Here is an 18,165-nt window from a genome sequence, read left to right on the forward strand (position 1 = left end):
GGGAAAAATGAATTCAAAAGACTGTACTAGGGTTGTGGTGTTTCTGGGCTTCCAAATAGAGAGTTTAAAAATCATAAAACAAACTTTGCGTACTGTTTTTATTGATGTAATCGCTCATTATCCAAGATAATCTAATTTTATCGCCTTATTATATATCCGGAAATATTGTACCTACTAGTTCCGACTTTCATCATTACATATTATTTTTCCTTTCTTTTACTTCCGGTATGGGAATTCTCATACTTTTTGTAACTGTAAGTGTTTGTGCCATTTCATGCTATTTGAAATTGAAACATTTCAATATACATCATGGTTTAGTTCTTAAGATAATAATTTATTCTTGGAAAACAAACATTTTCATTGCGCTGTTGTATCTGCGTCCAAAAATTGCTTTCTATCCTCATGTTGCTCTTCAACTGACGTAGTTTGCACGTGTGATTGAGATTAAATAGTATTGTTTTTCTGCAGCTGTGAGAATTTGGTGGGTGGTACTATGTCCACACTGCAAGCATGGACGTGGTGGACAGTTTATCGACAGCCCCGGGGACTGACACCGTCCCCTCCCTGGACTTTGACCTGATCACAGACGGAGATTCGGGAAACATTTGGTGTGAACAGTGTAAAATCTATAAAAAGGTAGGTAATTTTATTGTATTTAGAAAATAGAACTGTGTCTTAGGACATGCCACCAAGCTGGGTCAGTAAACAATATACATTTATTGACTGGGTAAGCCCCTGTTCGAGGCAACATACATGCGTTTTGTCGGACCCAAGAACCAAACTGTTAAATTGCCTGAGGTCGTCAGGCCCAAGGCAAACAATTTGGTTCGAGGACTCGACAAAACGCATTTTGACCGAGAACCCAGTCAATAAATGTTTTGTTAAACCTCTTTTGGCATTATCCTGTTATTTACTTCGCGAAGCAAATAAGTTTGACGTCGTTCACGTTAACGTCAAATTCATCCTCGAATATGTTTACGACAATACTTCCACTTTTTGACTTCAGTTCCACACATTTCGACTCCTTTCATTTTCGGTCCATATACAACATATTTATTTATTTCGTACAAAAACCCATAAAGTATACAAGGCGAAGCAAATAACAGGAGTAAATAGCGCCGCAAGATCTTTAAATGTACTCAAAACCCTGGAACTAATTTGCTTCGCGAAGTAAATAACAGGAGTATATATATACAGAGGCGAAGCAAATAACAGGAGTATATATATATCGAGACAGATCATTCTAAATAGCACTTCAAGGGGAAGATTTCCCCGGGAAAAGGGTTTCTTTGGGGGAGAAATATATAAAAATGGGGCTTGGTATTTTTTGGGGGGATCAAGATAAAAGATGATAAATGTAGAAATAGGCACGTTTTTATATAAAGCGAAGCAAATAACAGGAGTAGCTAGCCATGCTAGCGCCGCAAGATCTTTAAATGTACTCAAAACCCTGGAACTAATTTGCTTCGCGAAGTAAATAACAGGAGTATATATATACAGAGGCGAAGCAAATAACAGGAGTATATATATACCGAGACAGATCATTCTAAATAGCACTTCAAGGGGAAGATTTCCCCGGGAAAAGGGTTTCTTTGGGGGAGAAATATAGAAAAAATGGGGCTTGGTGTTTTGGGGGGATCAAGATAAAAGATGATAAATGTAGAAATAGGCACGTTTTTATATAAAGCGAAGCAAATAACAGGAGTAAATAGCGCCGCAAGATCTTTAAATGTACTCAAAACCCTGGAACTAATTTGCTTCGCGAAGTAAATAACAGGAGTATATATATACAGAGGCGAAGCAAATAACAGGAGTATATATATACCGAGACAGATCATTCTAAATAGCACTTCAAGGGGAAGATTTCCCCGGGAAAAGGGTTTCTTTGGGGGAGAAATATAGAAAAAATGGGGCTTGGTGTTTTTTGGGGGGATCAAGATAAAAGATGATAAATGTAGAAATAGGCACGTTTTTATATAAAGCGAAGCAAATAACAGGAGTAAATAGCGCCGCAAGATCTTTAAATGTACTCAAAACCCTGGAACTAATTTGCTTCGCGAAGTAAATAACAGGAGTATATATATACAGAGGCGAAGCAAATAACAGGAGTATATATATACCGAGACAGATCATTCTAAATAGCACTTCAAGGGGAAGATTTCCCCGGGAAAAGGGTTTCTTTGGGGGAGAAGTATATAAAAATGGGGCTTGGTATTTTTTGGGGGATCAAGATAAAAGATGACAAATGTAGAAATAGACACGTTTTTATACAAAGCGAAGCAAATAACAGGAGTAAATAGCGACACAAGTCCTTTAAACATAATCATAACTATTGTTTTTTTTTTTTTGAAAATGAAAGTCAAGAAACAATGAGAAAATTACCAAAAGAATACAAAAATATTTAATCTGACATGTACACAACTGGTTGTTTTTTTACATACATTCCATGTATTATCCTTTCTTAAAAATCTTACGGAATAAAGCACTGGAGTTTTATGGATGCAACTTTATTCCGTATTTGTATATATACACGCACATCAGTGTGTATAGTCCTTTCTTAAAAAAAAAATACGGAATAAATTAAGCGGTGGTGTTTTATGAATGCAGCTTTATTCCGTATTTGTATACATACATGCATGTATTATCCTTTGTTGAGAAATTTACGGAATAAAGCAGTAGTTTTCTGAATGCAGGATTAAAGATAAAAACTACTGATAATGTGAAAAGTATTATTGAAGAAAGCGAAGCAAATAACAGGAGTAAAAACCGATGCGCGTAAAAAAAAACAGTGTCAAAAGTTGGTGTACTAGTACTGTGTGTTTTACATATACCATTTCATTTATTCCGTTTATACATACTGTACATTGTTTTAATTCGCGTTATCAATATATACATATACTAGTAAATTACATCCCATTTAATTTATTCCGTTTATACATACTGTATACGTTCTTTTAATTCGCACATTCAGTACATTTATTATCCCATTTCCTTTCAGAAATTATACGGAATGAGAGGCGGTTTTACTTTATTCCGTTTCTGCATATGCCTTCTACGGTATAAAGGAAAGTTATGCGGAATGTTTATAAATAAAAACACACAATCTCATAAGGCCAAAAAATTGACCTTGATCTGCGCCTTTACAATTATTCATTCAATTTGAAGTAAACATAGTAACCATTATTACCTGTTCGTTCGTTAGAAGTATTCAATGTAGTCACGGTTTAACAACTTTCATGGATTGGGTTGAAATGATGCATTTGGCCCGGGAGAATGTGAAAAATAAAAGTAACGTAAAAAATTAAAACTAGGATTTAATATTTCAATCATGCACAGACATGGTATTTTGTCAATAAAATAATGTAATAGTCATGGGTAAGTAATGATATCGATGTAATAAATCTGTGACATTCCTTATAAAAATAATATAGCATCGTCGTAAACAAGTACACAGATGAATTTGACGTTAACGTAAACGACGTCAAACTTATTTGCTTCGCGAAGTAAATAACAGGATAATGCCCCTCTTTTTTATTTATTCATTTTTTTAAAAATTTATTTATTTATTTTATTCTTTTGACATACATGTATCTTGTTCTAGCTTCCATACAAATGAATACAAATAAGATTTAGCTGATCCCGCCCACAGTGTGATGTAAGTGGACCGTCCGACGTCTCATTGACAGGTCCAATATCTCAAAACATCAATTTTTTTATGACTGCTCAGTAAAATTTTTAGACTTTTTTTAGTATAGATTTATATAGGAACTAATTTTTAAAGGTATAACAATATTATTTTAAAATCAGAACAATTTATCTGCTCTTAAGTATTATTATATCATTTGATGTGAAGGGATTGGAAGTAAGAATAACCTAACTGGGTCTCGGGACAGCTAGGCCCTCGCCACAGTTATAGAATGCCTCTCATATACCTGAAATATAACAAGAAAATGCATAGTCGCTCAAAATGAGAACAAATAAAGTTGCATCGAAAATAACCACCAAATTCATCAAATGTTAATCATGATAAACCTTTTGAGATAGTGGATACCTTCAACCCAAGATGTTAATTCATATTAATAACAGAAGAATTCACCACATTTTCTCATATTTGTTGACATAACTGTTGACATTCAGAAAACTCTGAATTGCTCATAGTATTATATGCATTGATAAGAGTTAATATTTTCCTGTTTATTTTGTTACAACATTGCCAATAGTTGAATACACAAAACACATTCTATAATTAAACCTGGTTTGCAGTACTTTAATATTTTAAAAATAGAACCAAAAAAATTGCTAATTTAATAAAAAATATTGTACTGACTTATATAAGGGAGTCAATATGGCATATTCCTCCAAAATACTCTGAAAAAGTACAAATGACTGATATGTAGACCAACTAATGTGTGATTATATACACTCTCTGTATGATTGTGCAAAAAGGGGGTACCATTGTATTGATTTGAACATACCTGTATTTTATTGTATACACATGATACATGTTTACAAAAGGTACCAGTTTCTTTCAAATTGCTAGGTTCTTACCTCAAATAGCTACAAATGTCAATATCTGTAGAAAAACTTGTATATACTGGTAAACAAGTTTGTTTTAAGGCGTACATTCATTACATGACTTCCGTGATTTGATACTCAAGTAAATGTACCAGAGATTTCAATAAAATTTTACACTGTTGGAAAAAATATTTTGGTTGATATCAATATTTAGTGCTTAGTCTCCCCAGAGATGTGGGTGACAGGGGTTGCATTATATAACTGTGAAGTTATATTATAAATCTTTGTGCCTCTTTCTCTGTATCAGTAAGTTAAAATAGACTCTGTAAGGTAAATAATTAATGCTAAATTATAACTTACAATTTCAGAATTATGAGAAGCTTCAGGAAGAGCATGCTCGGAGCTACAACACACTAAAGAAGAAGATAATATCCACAGAGTAAGCCAGGAATTTCTTATCTAGAGGAACTCATTTATAATATAAAATCAACATTAGTAATTTTAAGTGATTTAAGTGTAATAGTTATACAGTAAAACTTGTTTAGAAGGAAGTCACTGGACCTTAAACTTTGCTTCCCTATAACAGAGATTCTTATAAAGAACATATTGAAAAGTCTTCTATGGGATTTGAAAAAAAATCCTTCTAAGTAAACAGAGATTTCTTTATAGGCAGGTTCTTTGTAAGCAAGTTTTACTGTATTCTACTCTGTAAAATTTTAGCTTAAGGGTGATGAAAAGTATTCCAGAATGCATAGAGGGACTTAAAGTGATTTTTTTTTTTCTAATTTCAGCTTGCTCATCAAGAAGTACAAGACAAAGTGTGAAGATATCCTTTTCAATGAATATTTTATCAAACTTTAAAAACCAAAAGAAAAAAAAAAATAAAACAAAAGAAACCAAACGAACAACAGCAACAACAACAACCAAAAAAAAGGGAAGAAACATGCAAAAAAAAAAATTATTTAAATTTTGCTTTAAGACAGTGAACAAATAAAAAGATTTTGAGTCAGATTTTGTTCAGGTTTTTGTTAAATGAAAAGAAATGCAAAGTTAACTTTAAATTTTCATATACTGGTAGGACTTGTTAATTTTTTCTTATCCTAGAGGTATAGGGAGATATGTGATTGTTGTATGTGGGTCTATACAGTTATAAGCCACTAAAGTTGTGATAACCATTCTGAAGCCAATGTACAAGTTAATAAAACCTACCAATAACCACTTCCTTTTAATTAGAATTCATTTGGATTGGATCTATTCTTTTGACCAATTATGAATATGTAAGTGACATTCTCTCTGATAGTTTTCTTGTCAACATGTTCATTGCAATTAAAGAGTTAAATGACATTTAATGTCCAGGGAACACAAAAAATATATAATTATGTTGTATTCAGTAAGGACAATAAAAGAGTTTTACTGCATACAATGCACAAAGTTACATGTACACAAAAATACACAAAGTTACACACAAAAAAACCTCCTCTGACACTGCATATGACTATGTTTTGCAGAATGTTGAAATCCTGTATTTTAAACCACTGGATTACATAACAAGTTTATACCATATTTGAAACTTTGGGCAATAAAATTCTCTTTTCATAGACAAAGGTATTAGTTATATAGAGAACTTTACAATTAACAATGGGAGTAGCATGTCACCTGGAGGGGAAGCTTTCCTTGACTCTCACACAGTATGACCAGCAGGCCAGGAAACTAGAGGATGCAGTCAAAAGACAGGAACAGTTACAGAGGTGGGTTATTTGAGGGGACAGCATTGAAAAATCTCAGATCCCCCTATATCAGGAGGGGGAGACATTGAACAACCTCAGATCCCTGCAAACCAGAAGGGGAACAACATCGAACAACCTCAGATCCCCAGGAAGGGGGGAGGTGTACTTCATTCTTTTTTCTCTTTTAAAGACTTTTCTGTTGAAGATACAGATTGAACAACCCTAATAAAATGATAGACAGGGTTATAAAACAACATCCAATAGTATATTTTTTTTTAATTTCATTTTTATGCCCCCAGATCGAAAGATCCTGGGGGTGTATCGTTTTTGTCCAGTCTGTCTGTTTGTCTGTCTGTCTGTTGTCAACTTTAACCTTGCCCATAAATTTTGATTGGTTGGAGCTATGATTTTCATAATTCACATGTGTATTCATTGTGAGAAGACCTTTCTCTGGGTACCATCATATTTGACCTTTTGACCTTGACCTTGGAGTTTGACCCACTTTTGCTAAAATTTTATGAGAATTTAACCTTGGCCATAACATCTGAACAGTTGGTGCTTGGGGTTTCAAACTTCACATGTGTATTCTTTGTGACAAAGCCTTCCTTTGGATACCAACAACTTTGACCTTTTGACCTTGACCTTGGAGTTTGACCTACTTTTGAAAAACTTTAACTTTGGCCATAACTTTTGAACAGTTGGTGATTGGGGTTTCAATCTTCACATGTGTATTCCTTGTGACAAGACCTTCCTCTGGATATCAATGTCTTTGACCCTTTGACCTTGGAGTTTGACCTACTTTTGAAAAATTTTAACCATGGCCATAACTTTTGAATGGTTGGTGCTAGGGCTTTCGTACTTTACATATGTAATTCTTGTGACAAGACCTTCCTTTGGATACCAACCACTTTGACCCTTTGACCTTGACATAGGAGTTTGACCTACTTTCGAAAAACTTTAACCTTAGTCATAACTTTTGAATGGTTGGTGCTAGGGCTTTCATACTTCACATATGTAATCCTTGTGACAAGATCTTCCTTTGGATACCAACAACTTTGACCTTCAACTTGATGTTTTACTTACTTCTAAAAAACATCAACCTTTGCCATAACTTTTGAACAGTTGCAGCTAGGGCTTTCAAATTTCATAGGTATATTCCTGGAGACAAGACCTTTCTTTGGGTACCAACATTTTTTTATCATTTGGCCTGGATTTTGACTTGCTTTTAAGAAACTTTAACCTTCGCCATAAGCTGCCATATGGGGGCATCAGTGTTTCACAAACACATCTTGTTCATTTGTGATTTTTGATTTAATAAATACTAATAGCTTCAAGATTTTTATTTCTGATATTTCTATTGAGCACTGTAGCTAGTTTACATTATTACAGACATTGTAATGTGTTTTATTGAGTTTCTGGTTTAAATTGCAGACTTTGGAATATATTGATGATTTAAATTGCAGATTTTGAAATTTATTTCAAATACTTATGCATGCATTTGAATTTCCCACAGGGAGACAGACACACTGCAAGTCCAGCTGTCCTCAGCACTTCATCAGATAGAACCTCTCAAACAGGTGAGCTATTTTCACAACCCAAACCCCACAGCAGTCCTCCAACCTGTCATGTATATTAACCCAGACCCCCACAGCAGTATAAAAACCTGTCATGTATATTAACCCAGACCCCCACAGTAGTATTAATCCTGTCAGGTATATTAACCCAGACCCCCACAGTAGTATTAATCCTGTCAGGTATATTAACCCAGACCCCCACAGTAGTATTAATCCTGTCAGGTATATTAACCCAGACCCCGACAGCAATCCTCCAACCTGTCAGATATATTAACCCAGAGGCCAGTAATTCACCTCAAAAAGGTCATTAATTCAGAGATCAACCCTCCCCAAAACATATCAGTAAAATGTTATAATAACCTAGAGACCAGCAGGTCCCCTCAAACAAGTCAGGTATATTAACTCAGGAGACAAATCAAATCCCATAAATGGGTCAGTTGTATTAAGTTTTTACCTAGAGGCCCACAACTCCATATTAAGATAAAAATCCCTGAAAGGTCATGTACGACAACATGCATGAAGTAGCATATTAAGGCTAAGTTGATCTTGACAATTTCTTTTACATTCCTATAACTAATTTTTAAAACTGTAAATAAAAATCAACCTTTATCAGTGCATTGAATGTCCCCTGGCTCTAACATACAGAATAAATTTTAAAACCAGTATTTATTTTGATTTTATTTTCAAATTGACTGGGAGGAGTGAGAGTGGGGTTGGACTTAGTTAAATGTATAGGGTATTATGTTTTAATGGAAAAACTTAATTGTGAAACAAAAACTCTGAACATTTCAAATAAATGATGTCAAATTAAGTTAATCCCATTTAAAACTCGAGTTATTAATCCATTTCATTTCCAACATAGGAACTAACAGAATATCAGAGTGAATCAAAGGTCTGATTTTAATCAGACTGAATATTGGATACTTGTTGAATGTTCAAATACAACAAAATATTTATAAATAATAGAAATCATTGTTTCTCACTTAAATGGGAAAACACATGAAAATATTCAGATATACAATTATTATTAGTACTTTGTCGACTATAATGTTAAGAATATTTGAATTATTAACGAACTGTTTTTAACACCATCAATTTCAGATTTCAAATGAAAGGGAGATAACTGTTCTCTTAGCATGATTCAGGCTAAAGCTACATTGAAAAAAAGTTTGCATCTCTGATTTTTTTTCTTTTGAATATTGGTGACAATTAAAAACTCCTGCCAGTATACCACATATAAAATTAGTGTCACTATCCAGGGGTGTGCAATTACAAAAATTAGTTACTAGCCCGTCGGGCTAGTGGCAGTAACAAAGTTACTAGCCTGAGGTTGGCAGTCACTAGCCCATTAACTACCGAAAACAATACATGTATAACTATAACAAAAAGGTAAAAACAAAACAAAACATTTAAGTTGAAATAAATAAAACAAATAATGGTTTGCGCTTTGTTGTCAGGTACTTCTCCCTATTTTTATCGACTATAATTGTCACTGAAACGACTGGCGATAGCAACACACAATACATATAGGTTAAAATGAATTAAAGATTATGATTTTACAACAAAGTTAATTCGTACATCAATTCAGTCGACGTAAATGTACGTAATACTTACGTTTTAGATTTACTAACCCGACAGGCTAATGCAGTATAGATTTATGATAGCCCGACCTCTAAAATTGGTAGCCGGGCGATGGTAATTGCACACCATGCATTATCGTAATTCAGTCAAATCCATGATTTTTGTCATCTGTGAAGAATAATTGTTTTGGTGTGACTGGTCAGCAAAGGATGCTCACACCTCCATGGCACCTGACCCACCTCTGATGTTTTGGAGGATTTTATTTGCTCTTCTTCTGATTTGTATTGTTTGAATGGACTTTTGAGCTTGCATGAATACTGTTTGTAATCTCCATATATTTCATTTGATTTTTTTTTCTCATACTTGGTATGCTTAGATGGTTTTGCCTCATAATTGTTAAATTTTAATTGCCTCATCCTGAATAAAAGTTGTCCAAAAAGTTGAAAAATTGGTTTACAGTATTTTATCTTATTTTAACTAGCATATAATTATCTACATTGGTTTTATAAACATATCCTACCATATGATGTTTATTTGGAAATTGCTGTATATTATATGATTACAGTAGTCAGTAAGTCAAACAATCTAACAACACTTAAACAAACTGAAAATTAATGTTAAAACAATAAATGCAATTAGTAATTCTGGTTATCACTTGTAGAATAATGTGATTTTGGTAACAAAATATGAGAAGTCTGTATACATATATCATACTACATTTAATTGATGATTTTTGATGAAATACTGCAAATCTGATATGAATGATTGCAGTAAAGATTGATCTGTATTAAATGTTACACTATGTATTTAAACACTTTGACAAGTCCTTCCGTGTATCCAACCCACAGTATAGACTTGTGTATAGACAGTAAAAGTGGAAGCTTCACTTCATTGTCTGTCAGTAAGAACTTCAAGAACTTCCCATCAGGACTCAACAGATGGATCTGTTTGTTGTTAAATTCAGTAACAAGGATGTTACAGAGGGAGTCACACACCACATCAGTTGGAGTAAATTCAAATGTTAATTTCTGTCCACGGTAGACAGACTTCACATGACCAGAGGGAGTCATAATCACTAGATCACCTGAAGTTTTACTTGTCCGGTTCACAACACAGATATCACGGTTACTGTTCTGTGTGACCCTGACTGACCAGGTAAACAGTCTGGTCTGTCCGTCCTCCTGGTACTCATACTCATGGATGACATCACCTGTCACTGTGATGTGTCTCACCAGACGTCTGCTGTGTGACTCTAATTTGTAATCATCTGATTCCTCATCCATCAATGTGACCAGTAGTCCACCGACCACTGACTGACAGATTCCTAATGGTACCGGTGGATCTGTACTGATGACTGTAGAGACAGATCCTGATAGTGACAGACAACCGATGGAATCGTCACTACTATCAGTTAAATAAACATCACCAGTATCATTCACACACATGTCATAAGGAATGATTCTAAACTTCTGTTCTTTTACACCTTGCTTGTTAACCTTTTCTGTATATTCTGATTCATCTTCACTTACATAACATTGGTCTTCACTAAATGTCTCCAACACAATTATATCTTCATCTCCATATTGAAATGAATTTATTTGAGTCACACTAATGTGATCTTTATCCAAAGTTTTTCCAACCAAAGACTCTAGTAAGTCATCATTGATTACACCCCTAGTGAACCTCACTGAATGTTCACAGTTTATTGTATGAACCTCCAATTCAGACAACATTCTTGTCAGTTCTCTGTGGTTGTCAATCAAGCTGTAATCTGACATGGTGTTGTTGTTCTCCTCCATGAATTCCGAAGAATTATATTGGATTCATGGGATTCACACATTACAATGTGCTCTTGAGGAGAGCCCAGTGGATATTTTATTGAGGTACTGACAGCCATTTTGTTGGGTGTAGCGTACCTGAATGACCTAGTTTTTAGTGTGCTTATCAGGTAACCACAGGGTGTGAAGTTGGACTTTACAGTTATTCAATGTGACACTTGAATATGCAATGACATGTAAACATAAAGGTGTTTTGTCTTTTAAGGACATACGCAACGTAGTTTGAACTTTATTGTCTTTCTCCCTGGAGTTGAAGAGTTTCAGTACTTAAAGGGACTGTGTGCTACATTTTAATGTCTATATATGGTGTTGTACACCTCTTCTAAAACAAGTTTGGATAAACAAAACATCTAGAATTTATGCTTAGTAATTTTTGTATATTTTTCTTTGAATTATACTAGAATTTTCATCAATAGATGTCTTTTCAAAACCCCTGGTAATGCATGCTGATTTTTTGTCTATGAACATCTGATGGCACTATAATCTTAAATTAAGAATATCTTGAAAAATTATCAGTAGGTAAGGTACATTGCGTATGTCCTTAAAAGTTGATTTCATTGACAATTAGTTTTTCAGATACAAAAAAAAAAAATTCTGAAATAAATGTGAGATGTCCTGTTGGGCATTGCCATCATTATTACTGTCATGATGAAATTTGGTGAGACATATGACCCATTAATAATTTGGCCCTTAGGGAGTGTTCCTGCATGAGAGTTAGGAGAGCATTTAGTTTACTTGATCTAAAATAAGGTATATCGTACTTAAAATGCTTAGAGAAAAAAAAAGGGGAATGGGGGGTTGAGTTGGAAATGATAACTTGGGAACATGCCAAAAGTGTCTCATGACTGTGACCAAAATTAATATTTTGTCAAGTTGAAGGTCATTGGAATCAAAAATATTACTAATTAGTGCCAAGGCCAAACTGTATTTACAGAGAAGTGCTAAAGCCAAACTGTATGTAGAGAAGCTTTGCAAGCTCATGCACTTGTGCACATGTACCTATATTTAACAGAAATTTGCTTAGGAAGTGAGTCAAAATAGATCCTAAACCAGGGGAGTAAGGTCACTGCAGAACAGCATGGAGACAGTTTAACATGCAGTAAAAAAAATCGATGAACAATGGTTGGAGAATTTTAGCATTATGAAAGAGAATGATCTTTCATGTGGAGAAGGCTTACTGAAAAGCTCTTTATTTCCATCAAGAAACACTATACATAAACCATTTAGCACACAATGTTTACTTTTGCATATGGGTAAAAGATTTGCAATTGCCCCTGACTAGGTGTAAATATATGCTTACAGTTTGTTTTTTTTTTTGTTTTTTTTTTTACAAATATGAAAGTCTGTTTACATCTGAGTAAAGCTCACCAAATAAACAAGGTAAAATTATTGAGATAATCATTTTTAACAAGTTGTCATTGAAGTACCTTGCATTTTCTAAGTCTCTGCTTTGGATACTACCCTTATTTTTACTTAAGGACATACGCAATATACATTGTACCTTACCTACTGATAATTTTTCTGTAGGCCAGGTCACAATTTGTCTGTAAATAATTTTGATTTTAATTGTAGGATAAAGTGAAGCTTGATCAGGAAGTAAAGAGAAAACTCCAGGAGATCCAGAATCTGCAAGATCAAGTGGTAGCAGGAGAGGTAACTCTTGATAAAATACTGATTTGTCAAATTGTGAAATAAAGTTACTGTAAACATACTTTTATTCACATGCAATTAATATCTGCAATATTCATGAAGTTTATTTAATTGGTAATATTCATCACTCACTCACAGTAGACCTTTTTAAACTATTAATTTATGTAGAATGTTTAAAAAGGTCTAATAATAGAAAAAAAAAAAAATGTCACAAATGGATTTCAAACTAAGGAAACATGAATATTTGTGTGTCTAGTAATTGAATGTAATTTGACATTTGTAAAAATAAAAAGTATTGAAATGACTATTAATTTTTAGAAGTACAGTGATATGCAAATACTAGTATTGGTACTGTGAACCACTTGACTTTTATTACAGAGTTTTAAATCCCAGTATGAGCAGTTGAACAAGTCATTGCTAGAAGACAAAGACAAACACGAACAGGAATTAAAAGATGCCAACAAGAAAGTCCGTGAGTTAGAGCTCAGGTAAGTAACACAGAAACATAAACAGGAAATAAGACACCAACAAGAAAGTCCGCGAGTTAGAGCTCAGGTAAGTAACACAGAAACATAAACAGGAATTAAAAGATGCCAACAAGAAAGTCTGCGAGTTAGAGCTCAGGTAAGTAACACAGAAACATAAACAGGAAATAAAAGATGCCAACAAGAAAGTCCGCGAGTTAGAGCTCAGGTAGGTAACACAGAAACATAAACAGGAAATAAAAGAAGCCAACAAGAAAGTCTGCGAGTTAGAGCTCAGGTAAGTAACACAGAAACATAAACAGGAAATAAAAGACGCCAACAAGAAAGTCCGCGAGTTAGAGCTCAGGTAAGTAACACAGAAACATAAACAGGAAATAAAAGACGCCAACAAGAAAGTCCGCGAGTTAGAGCTCAGGTAAGTAACACAGAAACATAAACAGGAAATAAAAGACGCCAACAAGAAAGTCCGTGAGTTAGAGCTCAGGTAAGTAACACAGAAACATAAACAGGAAATAAATAAAAAGTCTCACAGTTAGAGCTCAAGTAGGTAAAGAAAATAAAAGACACCAACAAAGAAGTACTGAGTTTAAAAAGAGCTCTAGTAAGTAAGGAGAAAAAATAAATTTGAATTTTTTTTTTTTTATCTTGCAAAGAAAAGTTACATGTGCTGTTTCATCCACATTTTCATGGGGGGAGGTAGAAATAATTGTTGAAATATTTATAATAATATTATATCTCTGTTCTAATTGTTCTACATTTTATTTTTCAGTCAACAAAGGCAGGAATCACAGATAACAAAATTGAAAGGTACAGTTAATTGACCCCCCCCCCCCCCCCTCACACACACACACATACTTTTTTTCCCCAACACATGCACACACTTTTTTTTCTTCGAAATAATTGATTGTATGAATACATTTTCACATTTTCATATTAACAAATTTGGCTGCCAAGTAAATACACGTATTAATCATTGGTCTTATAATGACCATAAAAGGTGAGCAATTAAATATTGAAATGAAGTTCTTGTATTGGCTAATTTATATTGGCCAGAAATTTATGAATTCATGCCCAGATGCCCAGACAAAGTATAAGCTTATGGTAGAGTAGATCTTCTGTAGGACTTTTCCTTATCTTGTCAAATAGATGATGCTAACTATATCTCCTCAAAACTTTAATATCATAGACAGGTTTTGAATTGATATGACAATCATACAGCAATATACATATATTTCTTCCAATTAAATAAGGTATATCTACATGCTTAGATATTAAAGAAAGATACTTTTTTCAATAATGGACATAGTCACATAAGTTGAAGTGTAGTGCAAAATTGAAATGAATATTGTGAAAGATGTTTCAGAGGAGTACTATATTGCATTGTGCTTTTTAATTTCATTGAGTATCCATGTAAGAAATTGAAAACATACAGAAGTAGACACATACAAGAATAAGAATTTAAGATGACACAAAACACAAATTGCAGTAAAATGTTACATTAAATGTATTAAGCTTAATGAATATATATCGACAACAGAAAAAAAATATGTAGGCAGCAACTCTCTTTCAGTATTGTTTTGAAAGTGTTCTATGGAGAGATAACTCTGTCTTGCATGAGAGCTACTAGCTGCAGAACTGTAGCTCTCTGGTTGAGAAAATTCAGAGACAACCCAGAGAGCTACTGATCCAAACATTGTCAAACCTTCAATTTATATGGCGCCATTTTTCTTTGTTTTATTTCTTGTTTTATCTGCAATACCTGCCAAAATCATGGTATCCATTAATATTTACATGTACAATACTTGAATCTATTGCTCTTTGGTTTGTTTGTCCACATTTTCTCAGCAGATAGCTACTGTTACAGTTTTGCAGCTAGAGAGGCACATGCTTCTGTTCTTTGTAAAAGGAGTTCAGAATTTACACATCTTAATATTTTGCAGAATAATGAGAAGCTATTTGAAAATAAAATTATAAAACATTGCTATGGAAAATTTTCGTAGTTTCGTTACGGAAAGAATGAGCACAAATAGTAGATGCCTGTATTATCTGATATCAAATTTGATATGCACTCATTTTTTCCCAGTTCATAAACAAAAAGTATCTAACATTTGTATTACCCTCCCTTCTTAGTCCTAATGTAAAACCTCTTCCTAAAATTGAGAAATCCTGAACCCATTATTTTTAGGCAGTCCAAATATTTATCCCAGCCCCCTAACTTTTAAGCTCAGAACTCCTGATACTAAGTTCGGATAAACAGTTCATTGTTGAGAATGAAGTTGTTATAAATTTATTCACTTCAGGGTGACATTTGATGTCAAGTACCATTAGCATAAGAATTTTAAATCTGGCAAATATTTGGTGTAGTAATATAACAATATAACTCATTGACTTTAAGATAAAAAAACTCTGTAGTCAGCACTATGCAGGGGGATGTTTCTTCAAGTTCGTTTTCCTTTTCCTGCTCTGTATAAATTGATGAATCCCACAGCCAATGAAAATCAACACAAGTACTATATTTATCCCCATCACTATCATGGCCTCCGTGAAGTACGATGGCATAACGTAAATTATTAACGTTCCCGTTGCGTTCATATCTCGTGATGAAGTCGTACAGATATATTCTCCCTCGTCTCCTTTCCTGATATTGGAGATTGATAATGTTCCATTATTATCTTCAAACCTAGAATCAATGCTGTCTTTTATTGAGGTTTGGTTAGGAAAAAGCCACATTAATTTTGCTGACTCGTTTTCTGGGTCGGTGCATTCGAATGTGGTTGTTTTTCCGGCCTGTTCAGCGGCCTCTGGTGGTGAGACTTGGAGTGTGTGCTCTGCATCCTCAGCAAAAACAAGGGAGATAAGCAGAAGTATGGCAAGTAGTGTCCTGGGGTTGGTCATCTTGCACTTCAAGCTAGGAAAGAGGAAATTTACTAAGTCTTAACTTCAAGATAAATATCTTGATGCAATCCAAATTTAGCTTGCTCCTGTTTCAGCTTATTACATATTTATTCATTTGTGAAATGTATGTATGTTAGCAGTGTTCTTATTCTAAGTTTTAGTTTGAAAAAAATCTTATTTATAAGTCTAGAGTAATTCACAAAAAAATCAATAAACTGATAGGAAATTCAGTGGTGATTAGATATTCCCTGGTCGATTTTTAAATATAAAGCTGACTGTGTGGGTCATAAAAAAAGCCTAGACTAAACAGTGTAGCTCCTAATAGTCCAAAATGAAAGTGTCTATTTTTAACAATGAGTAAAATGTAAGTCTAATAAAAAATATATTAAGGAATTGAGATGATAACTAGCAATGTTATGCTTGTTTTTTTTTTGTTTTTTTTTAATTTTTTTTTAAATTTTGGACTTTTGACAGGATATACTGCAATGATAAGACATGCAGGATATGATTTCTGTATATCATATAGGTGTACAGCTTTATCTTCTAATGATCTTCCTGTAACACCCATCCCTCTACTTTCAGTTTATATCTTGGTTGCACTGTTGAGTATTTGACTTCATCCTTTGTCGTGATAATTTTACAAAGTACTTTAGACCCATCTATTATCTATAAATTGTCTTTTATTTCATGTGTGAGAATATCTATAGTGCTAGAATCAAATATATTGTTATGAAATGGGCTCCAATGTTTAATTGAATCTGTACAAACTTGACAGAAATGTTGAGAGTTCCTTGAGATGAACTTTTAGATTACTGGGTACTTATTGTCTTAAAAACTCAGAACTAAACAAATGTGTGTCAAGGATATTATACTGTCAATATAGATTATACAGTTATATATAGTCATACATTGATTTCAAAAGCTAAGGCAGGTGATTGAAGTCAGAATTGGTAGATAAATATAGGTACTATACTACTAATTAAGTCACTCACCTGTTTAATGTCTTCCTGTCACATTGTTCTTTTTTAACCCACTAAGTACTAACTCCGTAATTTACACAGGTAAAGGCCAAAGTATATACCTAACGTAGGTAAAACCTTATCAGGGGGTTCAAGTTACATCAGATGATAGCAAACAGTCGGGAGATTTAAATACCCTCCTATCTAACAAAGCAGGCTTTTATACAAATATAGTGACACATACCTGCATATATGCACATTTCCTACAAGTGTGTTTTCTTTATATATCCACAATTCAGGTAATATAATAGATTAATAAGAAATAGTGTATGTGGCTTTATTTTTGGCTATATTTGATGGAAATTCCTGTAAATAATTTGAATCAGAAAGGGTCAGGAATTTTTTTATGTTTTTTTATGGCTGTCTAAACTGCAACATGAATCTGCCTGTGAAACAAAATGAATGAAGGACTTGAATTTACAACCAAATTTTAATCAGAGAGGGTTTATAACTTACAATTACGTGATACCTAATATGACACCAACAAATATTTTTTTTTTATGTGAAAAATTATTGCTAATCCTTTTAATATGTTTAATTTCTAAATCTGTTATTTGAGGCACCAAACTTGTAGAATGTGGCTATCTTTGGAGGACTAGATGGCTAAGAAAAATGCAAAAAATTGCTTTCAATGCACAATTAGTTTGGAAAGAAAATAAAACAGTGCTATAAATTTTAAATTCCCATGGTTAAAAGAAATATATTAATCAGCAAACTACTTCACGAAGGAATGTAGCACAATTAGAAATACATAAATCATTCTGAGAAATGTGGTCTAATTGACATCCACGAATCTACCTAGTCATGCATTTACATATAAGTTAATTGATTATAGATCACCCATATCTAGTAACACTTACCCATTTAATATGTGAATGAAC

The 18,165-nt window shown here is 33.5% G+C and overlaps 1 protein-coding gene across 1 annotated transcript in view; it reads left to right on the forward strand.

The window, feature by feature from the left end:
• Positions 1 to 211: 211 nt before the first annotated feature.
• LOC133192991 (uncharacterized) overlaps positions 212 to 18,165 on the forward strand; it is a 45,205-nt gene continuing 27,251 nt past the window's right edge. Inside the window, exons 1-9 of the mRNA XM_061328994.1 lie at positions 212 to 248; positions 469 to 636; positions 4,884 to 4,954; positions 5,307 to 5,341; positions 6,203 to 6,263; positions 7,756 to 7,819; positions 12,808 to 12,888; positions 13,264 to 13,373; positions 14,140 to 14,177. Of these exons, the coding sequence (XP_061184978.1) occupies positions 511 to 636; positions 4,884 to 4,954; positions 5,307 to 5,341; positions 6,203 to 6,263; positions 7,756 to 7,819; positions 12,808 to 12,888; positions 13,264 to 13,373; positions 14,140 to 14,177 (586 nt within the window). The 5' untranslated portion in view covers positions 212 to 248; positions 469 to 510. The remainder of the gene's footprint in view (positions 249 to 468; positions 637 to 4,883; positions 4,955 to 5,306; positions 5,342 to 6,202; positions 6,264 to 7,755; positions 7,820 to 12,807; positions 12,889 to 13,263; positions 13,374 to 14,139; positions 14,178 to 18,165) is intronic.

This window comes from Saccostrea echinata, unplaced genomic scaffold, assembly GCF_033153115.1.
Source record: "Saccostrea echinata isolate AGI-Se365-2 ecotype Australia unplaced genomic scaffold, CSIRO_AGI_Sech_v1 ptg000025l, whole genome shotgun sequence".
In the NCBI taxonomy this organism is placed as follows: Eukaryota; Metazoa; Mollusca; class Bivalvia; order Ostreida; family Ostreidae; genus Saccostrea; species Saccostrea echinata.